At 47.5% G+C, this 15,848-nt stretch overlaps 1 protein-coding gene and 1 long non-coding RNA gene across 2 annotated transcripts in view; one reads left to right on the top strand and one right to left on the bottom strand.

Annotated features, from left to right (window-relative positions):
- Window positions 1-796: 796 nt before the first annotated feature.
- Window positions 797-10,620, bottom strand: LOC133243320 (uncharacterized). Its single transcript, XR_009735037.1, has 2 exons — window positions 4,617-10,620; window positions 797-1,384 (listed from the first exon to the last, which is right to left on the bottom strand). It is a non-coding gene; the product is annotated as an uncharacterized LOC133243320 (long non-coding RNA).
- A 121-nt stretch (window positions 10,621-10,741) lies between these two features.
- Window positions 10,742-15,848, top strand: part of ATP1A1 (ATPase Na+/K+ transporting subunit alpha 1) — a 32,385-nt gene continuing 27,278 nt past the window's right edge. The window contains exon 1 of the mRNA XM_061410092.1: window positions 10,742-11,057. Within this exon, the coding sequence (XP_061266076.1) occupies window positions 11,046-11,057 (12 nt within the window). The 5' untranslated portion in view covers window positions 10,742-11,045. The remainder of the gene's footprint in view (window positions 11,058-15,848) is intronic.

Genomic DNA, 15,848 nt, shown 5'->3' with positions numbered 1-15,848 from the left:
GAAACTTTAAAGAACCCACTGAAAGGGAATGGAGATTCAGACTTCTTTGGAGGTCTGGCTGCCATAGAAACATGCAGTCCACTAGTGATGGAGAAACAGGAGGGTGTGGACCACTGTTGAGTTGTAGGAAGGAGGAGGAAGCTGCTAGAGGCATGGGCTGAACAGCTGGTCTCAGGACTTCTGTTATGGTGTAGAAGTGGTGGTAATGGGTAACAATCACTCATTTCCAACTTTAGGGTGAAAATGATCAATATTTCACCAGATTTGTTTTCTTCATGTTTTTGGAGGCTGCAAGCAACACCCAGGGAAAATCACAATGTAGTTCTCCCCCAAAAAGGCAACATTTTATTACCAGTGGGGTATGATTTATGGTAAGAGGGGCAGCCTTAAAAAGGAAAACGAGGTTACCAAAGAAATCTCTGATCCCTGCGTTGAAAAAGGTAGGAATTTTGCCACTAACCCAGAAGCTCTTACCTCGAGGGCACTGGGGTTAATTGGTGCCCCCACCCCGACCCCCAGCAAAAGGATCTAGAATCAGTACTACACCGCCCACCACCACTATTCCAAAGTGTGGGGATCTGATTTTCTGTACATTAAACATGATCCAGACTTGGCCAGATGGAGTTTTTCTGATTAGAATTTTCAGAGGAGCCAGGAGAGGCTGCTCTGTGTTAAAGCATGGCTGTGGATAGATGGATGTTGTGGCAGCAGAGGGAGAAACAAGAGTGGGCGAAGGAACAAGGAGATTTGAGACACTGTCCATTTGGCAAGAAAGAGGAGAGTAATGAGACAGTAATGCTTCAGAGGCTATAATATATTACTGATTGTAGATCAATATTGAAAGAGCCCTATCAGACAGAAACTTGTTTTGAAGAGGAAATTGGAACTTAACTGCTTCAGGACAGGATATGGTGGATAAAATAATTTTATGGCACCTTTTCAAATTTAGGCAAGTGCCTCTTTATTGGATTAAGAAACGAGATCTGAGCCAGGCTGAGGGAGCAGAAGAGAGCCTGCTGGGAGTTGGACCAGGCAACTGGAGGCTACTCCAAACTGCCTCAGACTCCCCACCCCCCACCTCCCCCCACCACCCTTCCACCCCTGTTATCTGCCCAAGCCTCACTCCAGCTCTGCTTCCAGTCCCCGGCCCCCACGCTACTGCCCTCTGTGTTCTTTTTCGAATGCTCCTCCATCGGCTGGCAGAAGGAAGAGAAATTTGAGGATGTTGGAGCCAAGATGCCCATGGAATGGAGCTGGGCATTGTCACCTAGCAGCTTGAGGAAACCCCACACAGGTGTGATGCCAGGTCCAGGAGACTGTCACTGAACAGACAGCAGGCTTCCCAGGAAAGAAGTGAAGGAGCCTTGTCCAAAGCCTGGGACCCCTGCAAGAGATTTTAATTGAATTTTACACTGACACCATCCAAGGCTTCCTTGAAGTGAAGTGAAGTGAAGTCACTCAGTCGTGTCCGACTCTTGCGACCCCATGGACTGTAGCCTATCAAGGTCCTCTGTCCATGGGATACTTCAGGCAAGAATACTGGAGTGGGTTGCCATTTCCTTCTCCAGGGGATCTTCCCAACCCAGGGATTGAACCCAGGTCTCCCGCATTGCAGGCGGACGCTTTACTATCTGAGCCACCAGGGAAGCCCAAGACTTCCTTGAATTCTCTCAAATTCAAAATAATAGTTTTGTTTATGTGTGTGTATCTTTGTGTGTGTGTGCAGATATAGCTCCCTTGATGTGAAAAGAGGTCAAGATTTTTAAGATGAACCTGTATGAGTACCCAGTGCATCATGGAAAATTCTATTTTCAAAAAGCTGGCTCTTTAAATTGAATGTTTTGGATAACCCTCAGTTTTTGGTTTGGAAGCAAAACAGCTCTGTCCTTGAGTAGATGTTTTCAAGTGGTCCTAAAGCAAAGGAAACAGCATAGCGTGCTGGAAAGATAAGTGACTGGGGTCTCATTTTGACATTAAGCAGGTGGTTGGTGATACTAGGAAAAGCGTATGCAGACTTGATTCCTCTGTAAAGGAGGAGAGCAGACCAGGTTATCTGTGGTGTAGAAGTCTCATTCCATAAGCTCAGTGTCCCTTGTAAAACTTAACTGCCTGTGAGTAAGATTTCTGTCCAGTGCAGAGCTCTACTCCCAACTCTAGTATCCCATGTTGCCTGAACACGGCTCCTGATTGTACTCAGTTCTGTTATAGACATTTCAGATACAGGGAAACAGACTTGAAGAAAAGTGTAAGGACTTGCTCAAGACCACCCAAGTTCCCAGCATTCTGTTTCTTTTTTTTTCGATTAGCCTATATTTCTTTTATATATATATATATTTATTTATTTTAATTGGAGGCTAATTACTTTACAATATTGTATTGGTTTTGCCATACATCAACATGAATCCACCACGGGTATATCTCTGTCCTCACCAACCCTCCTGCTTGACACCAGCTCTGCTGTGCATGTAAACAGGAGGCGGGGTTACGAGTTGCATAAATGGTACCGATTTTTCCTGGTGTGTGGGCGTCTCAGGTCAGGAAACAGGACTGCAACCCCATTCAAGCTGCTTGATGGTGCCTCCCTTTGAGGCACGGGGGCGGCAACTGAGAAGGCTGCTAAGAAAGGCAGAGCATGGCATCCAGCCCATAGACACCTGATATTCCTCCCAGGCTGCCCACCCCTCTTTCCACCATCCAAGGAACTGGAAACACTCAGCCTCCAGAAACCTCTAAGAAAGCAAGGTGATTTCACTCACACATATTTCTATGACATGGATGTCCAAACAGGAAGCCAAAGAAAACCAGCTTTTCAGTTTTTGTTTTTTTTTTTAAGGCAGCATGTGACCAGGAATGGATGAGACCAACACAACTGCTTTAATTCTAAATGTCTGCAGTCTGAGAAATCTACCATGCCTTGAGGTAACCTGATAGAACACCGCTTTCGCTCCTCAGAAATTAAGGTTTCTGTACTGTGCGTGGAATGCCAGCCTGCATTTAGAAGTCAATGCAAGACCTCGACTGACACTTCCATACCTGCCAGGAGCTGCTGATGGAAACCAGGTGGCCTGCTTTAAGCAGAATTCAATTACCCAGATGGCAGCTGTTTCTTTATTCAAAACTTTAACATCGCCTTTTTTTCCCCATTATGAAAAAAACCAAAGGGGGAAGAGAATACATTGAGTTTGAGCACTTCTGGTTGATAAGTTTAAAGGCATGACAGGGAAGTGGATTCTTGCCCCCGCCACCCCCCACACCCCCTCTCCCTATCCCCTCACTCCCCAGCCCCAAGCTCCCTGCAGCTCTAGCCTGCAGCACCTTGTCTGGCAGACTTTTACCAGGAATGGGAGTGATGGTCCTGAAACCCAGCATTCTCTTGGGTCATTCTTAGGAAGAGAAAGAACTCTGGCTTGCCAATTAGAGACTACCTTAGCAGGTATTATCTTCCTTCCTCTCTTTCTCTTCCTCTCTCTCTTTCTCTCTTTCTGTGTGTGAAGGGGGAGGGAGGATGTAAAAAGGGGGAAAAAAAAAACCTGTAATGGTTTTAAGTTACACTTGGACACAATGCTTTCTCTCTCTCCCCTTCCCGGTCCCCTGCCCACACCCCACACCCTCAACCAGAGAGGTTACCCTGTATCAGCCCCTGCAGTCCAGAACATGGATAGTCAAGCTTCTTATTCCGAAGATGACAATTTCTCAGTGAGGCCAGTGCTGTTGTGTTTCAGCGCAGAGTTTATTTCCCTAGTCCTCACCTGCAGTTTGGTGATAACTAGACCAGTTCAGACAGGTGGAGCATTACCCAACCCTTTCTCACCAAGCTCCTGCATTCTGTACTGTGGTTTCTGCTACAAGCTGGCTGCATATCCCTAGACAGGCCCGCTGTTGGATACGGGAGGTTGCTGGGGCAAGAGGAAAACCAGCACAAAGCCGGTTCTGTTCTCACTCCCTTGTCCTCTAGACAAATTTTTGTGGATGTCCATCCTTCTTTGAACCTTGTTTCTTGCTGGCTGAGTAGGAATTTGAAATCAACAAGATCATTCCTTACACTGTTTGAACAGTTACAATGTGACAGGCAATGTTTCCTTAAGAGTATCATGTCAACTGATTCTCACAGCAGCAGCCCTGGTAATATGGTTACAGATAAAATAGGCTCCAAAGTTACATTTGAGGAAGGAAGACTCAAATTGAGCCACCTTTTAAGGTCAGGGATTTGTATCCTAACAGATTGCTAAAATTATGTCCAAATCCCAATTTTCCACCATATCTAGCAACTTGAAAGCCTCTGTTTGGGGGAAGGAGTAGATAATCGGGATCATGATGAGGATCAAGACATGCATGTAAATGCACAAAAAAGGAAGAAAAAAAGTAACATGCCATCTCAGAGCTAAACATGGATGTCCTGAGATTCTGAAGCCAATAATACGATCAGAAGAGCTTTGGTAAATGCACTGATTCTGAAAGCTTATCCCAGAGCTCTGGTTGTTGTTGTTGTTCAGTTGCTAAGTTGTGTCTGACTCTTTATGACCCCATGAACTGCAGCATGCAAGGCTTCCCTGTCCTTCACTATCTCCTGAAGCTTGCTCAAACTCATGTCTAATGAGTTGGTGATGCCATCCAACCATCTCATCCTCTGTCATCCCCTTCTCCTCCTGCCTTCATTCTTTCCCAGGATCAGGGTCTTTTCCAGTGAGTCAGCCAAGGTATTGGAGCTTCAGCTTCAACATCAGTCCTTCCAATGAATATTCAGGTATGATTTCCTTTAGGATTGACTGGTTTGATCTCCTTGCTGTCCAAGGGACTCTCAAGAATCTTCTCTAGGACCACAATTTAAAAGCATCTGTTCTTCAGCACTCAGCCTTCTTTGTGGTCCAACTCTCACATCCGTACATGACTCCTGGAAAAACCATAGCTTTGACTACTGTTTTTTTAATGGACATTTGTCAGCAAAATGATGTCTATGTTTTTTAATATACTGTCTAGCTTTCTCGTAGCTTTTCCAAGGAGCAAGCAAATACTACCACGGAAATCTTCCCAAAGCACAAATCTGATCATGACACCTCCCTGCTTAAAACCCTGCAGTGTCTCCCTATGGCCTACAGGATAAAGTCCAAGCCCTTAGAATAGTACCGAAGTCCTCCACAATCGACCCTGCTCACCTCTCCAGGCTTATTTCCTGCTGTGTTCTTTCTCTCTCTCACACACACACAACCTATGCTCTTGTGATTTTAAACTCCTGGCCAGTCCCCCCCAATAGATTAAGTTTATTTAGGTGCCAAGGGTCTTACTCATGCAGCTGCTTTTGCTTACAACCACCCCACAGTACACAAGCACACACACGAGTACGCACGCGCGCGCGCACACACACACACACATGCACTCACGTGCACTCACAAGAGGCTCCACTTCATGAACTCCCATCTGTCTTTCAAGATCCAGCCAGGGAAGCCCTTTCAGCTCCACAGGCAGAACTGACTACTTCTTCCTTCATGTCCCCATGATATGCTACATAGATACAACACCTCTCACTGTGTTACTAATATCTCTTTACATGCCTTACTTTATGCCAGATGGTGAACTATTTGAGGGTAGAAAATATGTCTTAGTTGTCGTTATATGCCAGCATCAAGCATGATGTTAGGCTCAGAGTAGATCCCCAGTAATGGCTACTTTGGGTTTTGGGGTTTGTTTGTTTGGGGGTTTTAAATTTAATTTTTGTTTGTTTGTTTGTTTTGGCATGAGTTAGCTCTTACTTCTGTTAAACAATGGAGAGTGCCAGAGGTAGGGGTGGGAGAAGGGATGAAAGAGAGGGAACTTCTCTAGCGGGCTTATCAGTAAGAGTCCACATGTAGAGGTTACCCATCAACCAAATGGCAGTCTCCAGAGTAAAACCTAAGCTGTTAAAAATGAATTGAGCTGGTTACTATTTTTGTACCTGACCTACTTTGGGGTTACTTTCTTCAAAAACTCCCAGACTTTTGTAAATGGACCAAACCACTTTTTGATGATTCTGTATTCTCTCCTATTATGGTGATTTCTCACTTCAGTGAAGGGAAAATCTGCAAAGTTCCTGAAACCCCATTTTAGTGCAAAGGGATCTAAGGAAGAGTGCTGTTCTCAGTGGAACCAGCCTTCACAGAACTTTCTCAATTGTTTTTCCATGGAAGATTTTAAGGCCAAGAATAGCAGATCTATCCACCCCAATGGCAGCCCTCATTTCCTCAGTGCTCATGGCTGTTTTCCCCTGAGAACAAGGAGGGTTCCACGACAGTTTGCTCCTGCTGCCTCTCCTTGTGCCTCCAGCTTGCCCGTGCTGGCTTGTAAGCCTGCCTGAAGCCATGTCTATGCTGCCTGGACGCAGATAGGACTCTGGCAGTAGAATACTTTTAGTTACAGACCCTTTGTTTGTTGCCATTTAATTTTTGTTTGCAATGCCCCATGGTGGTTGATTTGTAGAGAACAAAATATGCATTTTTACATGCCAGGATATTGTAACATTTAATACTGTTTTGATACTATTATCACAATAATAATCCCCGGGGTGAAGGGAGTAGCAGTGTGTTGGAAAGTGCTAGAAAAGAAGACCGAGCTGACTCTGAATTGAGGACACAGTGTAAAACACTTGGGGGGTGGGGACAACTAAAGAGTCCTTTATAATTGTTTTCTTTACAAAGACAGCTATTAATAAGAGCAAATTGTTTAAGTGGCAGTTGTAATAAAGGAGGGCTTCCTAGGTGGCTCAGATGGTAAAGAATCTACCTGCAACGCAGGAGACTGGGGTTTGATACCTAGGTCGGGAAGATCCCCTGGGGAAGGGACTGGCAACCCACTCCAGTATTCTGGCCTGGAGAATCCCAGGGACGGGGGAGCCTGGTTCCTAGTTCCCTAACCAGGGATCAAACCCAGGCCCTCTACATTAGGAGCATGGAGACTTAGCCACTGGACCACCAGGGAAGTCCCCAGAACTGTGCTTTTAAAGCAATGGGTATTACATCTGCTGCTAGATGGGGACAAGCAGATTTGCAGTGGTGGGATAGATATTGGCTAGGAGAAACTTTGAAATTGTGAGAAGAACTGGCTTTAATGCAGTAAACATTGTAACTTTTATTGCAGTAACAGTGGCAGCTAAGTGGCTTCCTGGAGTACCAAGGAAATGGTTAAAAATAAAGATGCATGCCTAAGATTGTTTCCATGATAACTCTAGTGCAAGCTGGACCAAAGACTTCTGTCTTTCCAGTTTCCGAGCTCATTGATCTCCCAAGTGTTTGCTTCCAATGGAAAATGCTAACTTTGTTGTAGGTTCCAACTCTTTTTCTAAAGCCCTTAATTGCAATGGCATGTTTATTCATTTCAGCAAGTACTTACTCAAAGTGCTAGCACTCTTGGCTCAAAATACTGACTTGCATCATGTTTTTCAGACGTCTCCTGACTACTCACAATGACTGGGCCAACACTCTGTGGTTGTGTCAAATCCTCCTCGAAGCCATCCACATTTGGCAGCCTTGGGGGCTGTAAATGCTGAGTCTCTGGTTCCATCAGTTTAATTGTTTCCCAAGCTAGAAGCTTAATTAGAACTGATAGTATAAGAGGTAGATAGAATAGAGAGACAGAATTTGTCCCCACATTCTCTTCTGGAAGTTTCTTTATCCTCAGCACTGCTCTGGGAGTTTGAAAAGATGCCCAATAGTTCTGCCAATGTTCAGGGACTGTCCAGTTCCAATCACTCCCTGATCCTCAGTTTTTTCACATAAAATGAGAGGAATGTTTGCTTTCCAAGGTTCCATTCAGAAAGCTCTCCCAAGAGGGGAAAGAGGCCTGTCCCCCAAAATGGTATTTCCCTCTTTGGTCACCCATGTCCCAAGGCATCTGTGACTTCTGCACCTCAGTTTTGTCCACAGTGTCTCTTTGTCTTAATTTTATAGGCATGCTCAGGGCTCCATTGTACAATCCAGCAGGGATTCTTTTCATCACTCTTTCCCATAAAAAGTTTTCAGCTCCAGCTTCCTTACCATATTTTTTTCCCTTCACCTCTTAAGATTTGTCCTCAACACCTGACGATAAACTTTATCCCTAAAAACACTCCTGAGAATTGCCCAGAAGTGCCTGGACCGTAACACTTGGCTGAGCACTTATAGAAACATCAACATTAGAGGAACAGTAGCAACAACATAACTTGTCTGATATTCTGAAATGTTTTTGTCAAATTATGTGTCTTTCAACAGGACTGGAATTAAAAAATGGATTATCAAATGACTTGAAAATGGAATGGGATACACCTTGAGAAGTGGGATTAGGTGGGTGAAAACAGGGGTGAGGGAGTGTTTGTTGATCTATAGCAAACATTTTTATAAAATGTTCTCAGACTCAATGATTCACACAGTAGACTGATGAAGAGTAGAAACAGGCAAAAGAAGGCTTTCGCTGGGGTCTTCTTGGTTATAAAAGAGGAGAAGCACATGGAAACCCTCTGTTCTTGTGAGGACAGCCCTGTTGAAAGCAAGTAGTATCCTTCCACCAAAAATTTCCTGGTGCCATGCTCAGAGACCAAATTTTACAAGTAGGAAGACGGTTCCCATCTTGCAATTTTGAGACCAGGCTCCTCCATCACTTGCTGAGTGGCCTTGTTTTGAGAAAATCCTCAAACCTCCTGTTTCCCACTCTGTAAAATGCAGCTAAAGCCCTTTGCCTTCCAGACTTGTGAGAATCCCAGGGAGGATTTTATATGTAAAAGTGCTATAAAGTGGAGCAAAAGTAAATTTCAGATTTTAATACTTCTTCCTTTTATGCCTTTTCCCCAGTCTAGAATATAGCTAGAACTTTGAGGTCCTCTTGAAAGGACCTTCAGCAATCTTCAGCTGCCAAATAAACTGCTGAAAAGGCCAAGGGATTTTTAAATAAATGTCTGATCTTTCAGGGTTATGTTGTTGAATTAAAATTTAAAAAGTGATAATTTTAGTTAGTTAGGGTGGAAAAGGTGATCCACCAGCAGGAGAAACCTACATTGTTTAGAATTTTGCTTTCTACATTTTGTTGTTCCTGCTGTGCTTTTTCCGCGCCGAGCAGGGCCCAAGGGATAATTAATCTCAAACAAGCTGAGAGATCTTTAGTAAGCAAAATCCTCCTACAGGTTAGCAGTAATGGGGGATATAGTGCATGAAAATAAAGCATTTTCTAGACCTTTAGAGGCAGAGCCCTGATAACACTTGATAAATTCCTTCTGTTGAATTAGCAGCATTGGGAACTCTGTTCTGGATTTGGGGGTTCTTTCCCCAGCAGGCATGAATTTGAATTTACAGTTCCTCTGCTCTTCATGGCCTGCGCTGATTTAACCAAGCCTGAAGGTCGCTGGAGAAGGCACCAGTCCTGAACAATGCATTCTTGGGCAAGAGGAAAGAAACAGTTTCTTCTAAGAAGGAACAAGACTTACTCTAATGGCCTAACAACTAACACAGATGCTAGTTTTTCCCCCCTTCGATTTTCTTCCTTCCCTCCCTTCTTCCCAGTTTCTTTCAAGGCTTCACCTCTTTATTTTTTCATGTTAAATTAATAGTTGAAATTAACAGGGCCAGTTTTAGCTTGCTTAGGAAGTTAATGTTTTCCCTGTCTGTTGTCAGAATTCCCAGAGACATGGAGTGACTCTCTCCTGCAAACCTTGTGCTTTCCCAGAGCATGCTTGACTTCCTGAAAACATTGTTAATAAAACCTTGCTTTTTAACTCCAGGAAACCTTCATCCATTGCAGCCTCTGCAGAAGCTGTAATGGGAGGAATGCCACACAGCGCAGCCAGGCCAGGGCCCTCTGGGGGGTTTCTGGGCTCCTCACCACACTCTGGGCCCAGATCCCTCAGAGAAGCAAAGGCTGAGGTGAGAGAGGCCCTGCTGTGCCAGGTGGAAGGCCAGGAGACAGACCCTCAAACATCTTCCCCTCCGCGGAGTCCCTTTTGCTAAAGATATGCATTCCCTTAGGTTTCAGGTGTCCCTCCCCCGTTAAAGTGAATCCCCAAACAGGACAAACAGTTTATATTCACACAGCAACATGAATGAATTAATCGCAGGCCCTCTGGATTATTATTTGGGGGTGTTGAAGCAAAGGAGGGGGAGGGCGCTTGGGACCTCTGGCAACGCCAGCCCAGGCCCTGTGGGATATAGACAACGGAGATCCCAAGACCATAGGAGGCATTCGTGAGAGCACCGAGAGGCTGGCCCTAGAGCCTGGTCGGGGAAGCCATCCGCAGGTAGGCGCAGGGCCTGGGGTCTGCAGGGACGCGCAGTACCTCCTTCAAGCGCTGGCTACAGCCTCTCCGGACTCCCCACCTCAACCTGGTGTTTCCTTTAGCCCCAGAGGAGCTCCCTGATTCCCAGAAAAGCCCCTCCGCGCGACGATTCTGTCCCGGGTCCTCGGAGATTCGGGGGCCCAATTCCAGGAACATCCCCGCACCCACTGCGGACCTTGCGCGCGCTCCAAAGCGGGCCGGTCACGAGGGACGCGGGAGCTGCATGGCCGCCGAATCCCCGCTGCCCAGCCAGCCGGGGCGCCCCGCAGACGCACGGTCTCGGCCGCCCGGGACGTGGGCACGCGCGCCCCACGCCCCGGCGCCCTCCTGCCTGGAGCCCTGGCCGGTCGCAGCCGGCACGGCCCCGGCCTGGGGGTGGGGTTGGGGCGGGGGGCGGAGCCAGGCCAGTGGTCGGTGTCAGGTTGCTCCGGTAACGGTGACGTGTCTGGCGTGGGCGGGGCTAGCACGCAGGTTGCATATTTTAGGAAGTGAGGAGGAGGCGCGGGCTTGAGCTGCGGCGGGGTCTGGGGCTCAGAGCAGCGGCGGGAGGAGGCGGACACGTGGCAGCAGCAGCAGCAGTAGCAGCCCCGGCGGCGGCGGCGGCAGAAGGCATCGGCCCGAGCCGCCTGCCGTCTTCCCTCCTTCCCGCCTTGCGGCAGCCCTAGCTCCTTCCTTTTCGCTCCCCCGGCCGCGCTTGCTTGGCCGGGAGCCGCTCTCTTCTTTTCTCTCTCATTCTCTGAACAGAAGGACCCGGCTCGGGACGCACACCACCGCAGCTATGGGGAAGGGGGTGAGTGTCGGGCGAGCCAGGGGAGGGGCGCGGGGAGCCCTGGTCGGGAGGCGGAGGAATGGGAGGAAGTCTGGAGGGCGACCGCAGCCGGCGGGAGGCGGAGGAGGAGGAAGCGGCGCAGCGCGGAACGGGTTGGCAGAGCGGCGAGGCTTAAAAGGCGACGCACTTTGGAAATGGAGGGAGTGCGGTAATGAGGGGCGGACGGGGAAAGAGAGCGCCGAGGGGCCGGAGCGCGGCAGCCCCGGGCGGAGCGCAGACCCTGAGGGTCTGCGGGCCCCCGAGGCCGAGCGCGCCTGGGGTCTGAGGCTCCTGGAGGCGGCGCTTGGGAGCCGCCGGCTCTGGAGGAGGAGGAGGGAGCACGGCAGCCGGGCGGCCCTGGCCGGGAGCGGGCCGCCGGCGGCATCCCCAGCCCGCTCCTTCCCTCCCTCCTTCCGCCCGCCCTCACCTCGCGTCTCTCGCCTTCCTTTCTCCCTCCGCCCTTCTCGCCGGGAGGAAAGGCGTGCTCCTCCCCTTCCCCTGTGGGCGCTCTGCCCGGCCGGTTCCCGGGCTGCGGTTCCCGCCGCGGCTCCGGCCCGGGCCCTAGGGGGCTTGCTATGCGGGGCCGGCCTTGGGGTCCTAGGCTCCTCCTGGAGGCGCCAGGGTTTATCCAGTTGTCCGCAGAGGCGGCCGCCCTCCCCCAAAGGGTAAAAAAAAACAAAACAAAAACTGGCTTCCCCTTAGTGTGGAGCCGGTCGGGCGGGCTGGTGCCAGAAAGGGTGTGCCTTCACTCTAGGATGGCCTTGAAGGTATACTTTTGAGAGCTTTGATGGGCCACTTTCCATAAACACGGGATGCACTCGGGGCAGCTTGAGCAACAGGAGTGGTCATCTTGATGGTGGGGAGGGTGAATGTAGATTTTTTTGGAATAGCCTGGAAGGAGCACGGGCTGATCCACCAGTGTCTCCGGATACTATAAATACGAAAAAAGGAAGGGAAGCGAGGACAGTACAGGTTAGGAGTGTCTACGCACGGAAGAGAGATTCTAGAAGGAACGAATCTCCTCCCCGGGCAGGAGAGAGTAGCACTGTGGGATTACCAGAACGACGGCTGGTTCCTGCATTTTTGTAACTCAGTTAACTTATAGGCCCGAGGCCAAAGTCCAGTCGAGAAAAGTTTATACAAAATGACGATCAGAAGTATCAATTGATGGGATAAAATGACCAGGTCGTGAGAATACCGGTAGGAGAGCATCCCCTCCATTGTGTCCAGGGCTTGCACGCTGTCCGGCGCTTAGTAGGACTTTGAAGGGTCTGAGGGCTCCTCCGTGTGGAGTGAGTGATGGGGGAAGAGGGAGGGTTCATTCTTTGGGGACTCTAAATGGATTTTGAAGGAGGTCATTGAAAGGTTTGGACCTGGTGGAGAAGGGAAGGAGAAGTGGGAATGCACAGCTTGAATCTTTAAAAAGCATAAGATGTGGAGGGCTGCTGGCTCAGGTCAAGTAGCTGAAGAGAACTGAGCGCCAGCCTCTGTCCTCGGGGGTGCAGACTGGGTTAGTGGCCTGTGCTGATACACACCGTCAAACCCTAGGTCATTCCAGTAAACAGGCTCTTAAAAGCTCATTTCTATGTCTCTTCTTCAGAAAAAGAGTTGATTTCTGGAGCCACACGTTACTGATTGCAGGACTGTAGAGCCTCCTAGATATGTACCCGAGCTTGGCGTAGGAAGGTGAAGGGATTTGCTCAAGGTCAAATGGTTGGTTCGCGACACACCAGATGTCCCTGATTCGTGAACAGCCTGTAGTGTCCAAGCCTAATGCTCCTTAACAATGACTTATATGCAGAACTCTAAAGTTATTTTTCAGATGAAACTGGGGTGTTTGTTATGTTGGATTAGTGAAAGATGTTTCAGTAAATTATGTCCATAGACCTGTATGTCCCTTGGGTAACCACACACTTGCACGGTAGTGGTAAAGATAACAGCGTACCTGGGCTGTGGAGGTTCAACCTTTATGTCTTATGGATTCTAATAACATGTCTAGGGGCTAGCAAACCCAAAGTTGGAATTGTAACTGGTTAACACAGGCTGATATTGCTGCTTATCTGCTGGGTTGTCATTAGTATTTTGAGTACTCTGATGAATTGAACATTAGGGAGGGGGTGTTTGTGTTGTGGTGGTGGTGGGGTGTGTGTGTGTGTGTGTGTGTGTGTTCTGGTGGTGGTGGTGGTGGTGGTAATTCTCCTGGGATAAAATAACTGCTTTTGTCCCTAGTGACTTATTCTGATAGTCCAAATGTTCAGAAGGATATTTTATGCTGAAATGTTGGGATTTTTCCACATGGGGATTAAAATGTGGGTGGAGTGGTGACTAAAGCCCTGCTGATAATTGGTTAACCAGGAAGCCTGTGCTGGCAGCTAATTTTTAAGGTCATTGTTCATTTCTTCCCCTCCTCTTCCCACTACTGTTGGGGGCCCAGGTTTTGACTGTATTTCAGGTGATTTTAGTTCTCCTTAAAAAATCGATCTCCTTTGGGTAATGAAATGAAAGAACCAGCTCCTGCTGAATCATTCTTGGATGAAATAGGATTTTGTCCTTTTTTTTTTCATACTGGCTGCTTTTGCCAGTGACTTGGCTTAAATCCGCAGCTCGGCCTACCACCCACAATTCTTTAGCCAACCAAAGATACACAAGAAACTTTCTTTTTCTCAAGTTTACAGAAGACCAGGGTGGGGAGGAGGGATGTCACCAGGCCTTTCACCTCAGTTCTCCATTGTTAGAGCATTAACTTAGTTACCTGGAAAAGAAACCATAGCTTATAGCTTATGGGTAGAGATGTAAAGAGGAGCTGGGGAGAAGGTGCAGGTGGAGGTTACACAAGGTATACACGTGTCAGCAGAAACCCTGGTTGCAGGGTCACACTGTCAGCTGCCCTTTTGGAGCTCAACTTGAAAGTGACTGAATCTCCTATGGCTGCTGTAAAGCCAGTACTTTGGACTGAAAACATCATAAGGCAGAGTTCTCAGGATGGAAAGTTGCCTGGGCCCAGCCAGAGAAGAAGGTTGAGGTTGCATCAGACCCTTTGCCTGTCAAGTGTTCAGTGTATATGAGTGTGATTTTTTTTTTCCCCCTGCCACCTCCCCCCCCTCCCCCACCCCCGCTTTCTGTACCCTGCTGCTGCTCTGAGGGTGTATTCTCTTTGGGAAACTTACTGTTAGTTAATTTGTAGTTTTCTCTGCCAGTAAGTTTGTAACACTCTGGTGACTCACCTTTGGGTGGGAGGGTAGGAAAGGGGAGGTCTGCATCATAAATCTGAGAAGATTGAGAGTAGGCTTGGCCTGACAACCCCCCCCCCCCAAAAGGAGGGGGAGGAATTTTTAAAAACCTAGTAAAATGTTTAGGCAGGTGAAGAGTAAAACTTAAAATATCCAGCCCACACCCTCTGCCCAAGTGTTAATCTTAAGTTGCATTTTAAAAAGAAAAAAGTGGATTCAACCTTACATAGCCCATCCATTCTGCACCCCAGAACCCTTTTAGAGCATTGATTCCTGGTTATTTTAGCAACAAATGAATAGATTAGTGACTCTCTGTTCAGTCAGGCTGTGTTCTTTAACAGAATATATCCAAATTTAAGAATGACGGTGGGTTTAAAGATAATTTTCTTGAAAGGAGATTGTGTGGAAAAGTAAAACTAGTTTCTTTATTTAAAACAAAAAAGGTTTTTTAAAGCCCCGAAGCGTCAGTTTCTCATCTGACCCTTAGCTAGAGTACTCACCCAAGTGACATCAGCTGTGTTCGGTTTAGAGTGCAGGGCAAGTGAGAGTGGCACCTGTTATTGTTGGGCTTTGGGCATTGAGAGATCAAACATGTATCAAGTATGGGTTTGTGCTGTTCACCAGTTAGTCTTAAGCCTTTTCAAAACTAGAAAACAGTTTTTCTTTCACCTGAAAAAAAGAAAAATACTGAGGGTTGGAAAGAATGGAAAGTATTATGAATTACCCTCTCCGGGGAGGCCAGGTGAAAGTGTCAGTGGACTCTGCTGGGGTGATGGCTTTTTAAGTTCTCGTCTACTTTCACTTTTCAGGTAAAAGGCTTTACACTTTCAGAGTCTTGGTCAAGGTCGTATGAAATGAAATGGGCTTTTCAGCCCTCTGTGAGGGGTGGGAGGACGAACATTTGTGCCATGGTGCCTCCTCCTAGCTGCCCAGGGCCCTCTGCCAGCCAGCAAGCCAGAAGAAGAAACACGAGCGTCAGATCAGATGGCCTCACAGTAATCAGAGTGGCTGCTTTTGGCCAGCACAGCGCTGGGCAGAATGTTTCCCCGGCCCTGCCAGAGCTGTCCAGTTCTGGATTCCGCTGAAATTATAGGTCCAGTAAGTGATAATGTGAAGGACAGAGACTTTCAAAATCCACTAACTGTTTTCTTAAACTCATCTTCATTTATGTATTTTTGGAAAAGGAGACGTAACCAAATCAGGCTTGAACTTTCTCACGTTGCTATGAATCGAGTGTGTGTGTGAGAGGAAGTGTATTCTTTGGCTGGAGTCGGAGGGAGACTATTCCTCTGCATATGAGTCACCTCCTTAGTTGTGCTTAAATCTGTCATCAGGAATCCACAAGAAGTTCTTCATTTATTTGACTGATGTTTGAGATAGCAGATTCTGTCAGAGAGAATAGAAGCACCCCACTCTACCCCCCAACCCACCCTGCAGTTTTTCTCTCTGGTTTCATATGGATCCTGAGCCAAGGGAATTTTGGCCAGTAGACCCCATTCCTTAGTTCCATTGTGACTTGACAGTGAATTATATCTGAACGTTA

This window comes from Bos javanicus, chromosome 3 (assembly GCF_032452875.1).
Source record: "Bos javanicus breed banteng chromosome 3, ARS-OSU_banteng_1.0, whole genome shotgun sequence".
NCBI classification, from domain to species: Eukaryota; Metazoa; Chordata; class Mammalia; order Artiodactyla; family Bovidae; genus Bos; species Bos javanicus.
Note: the sequence above shows the minus strand (reverse complement) of the source record. Positions and strands in the feature narration are given on the sequence as shown.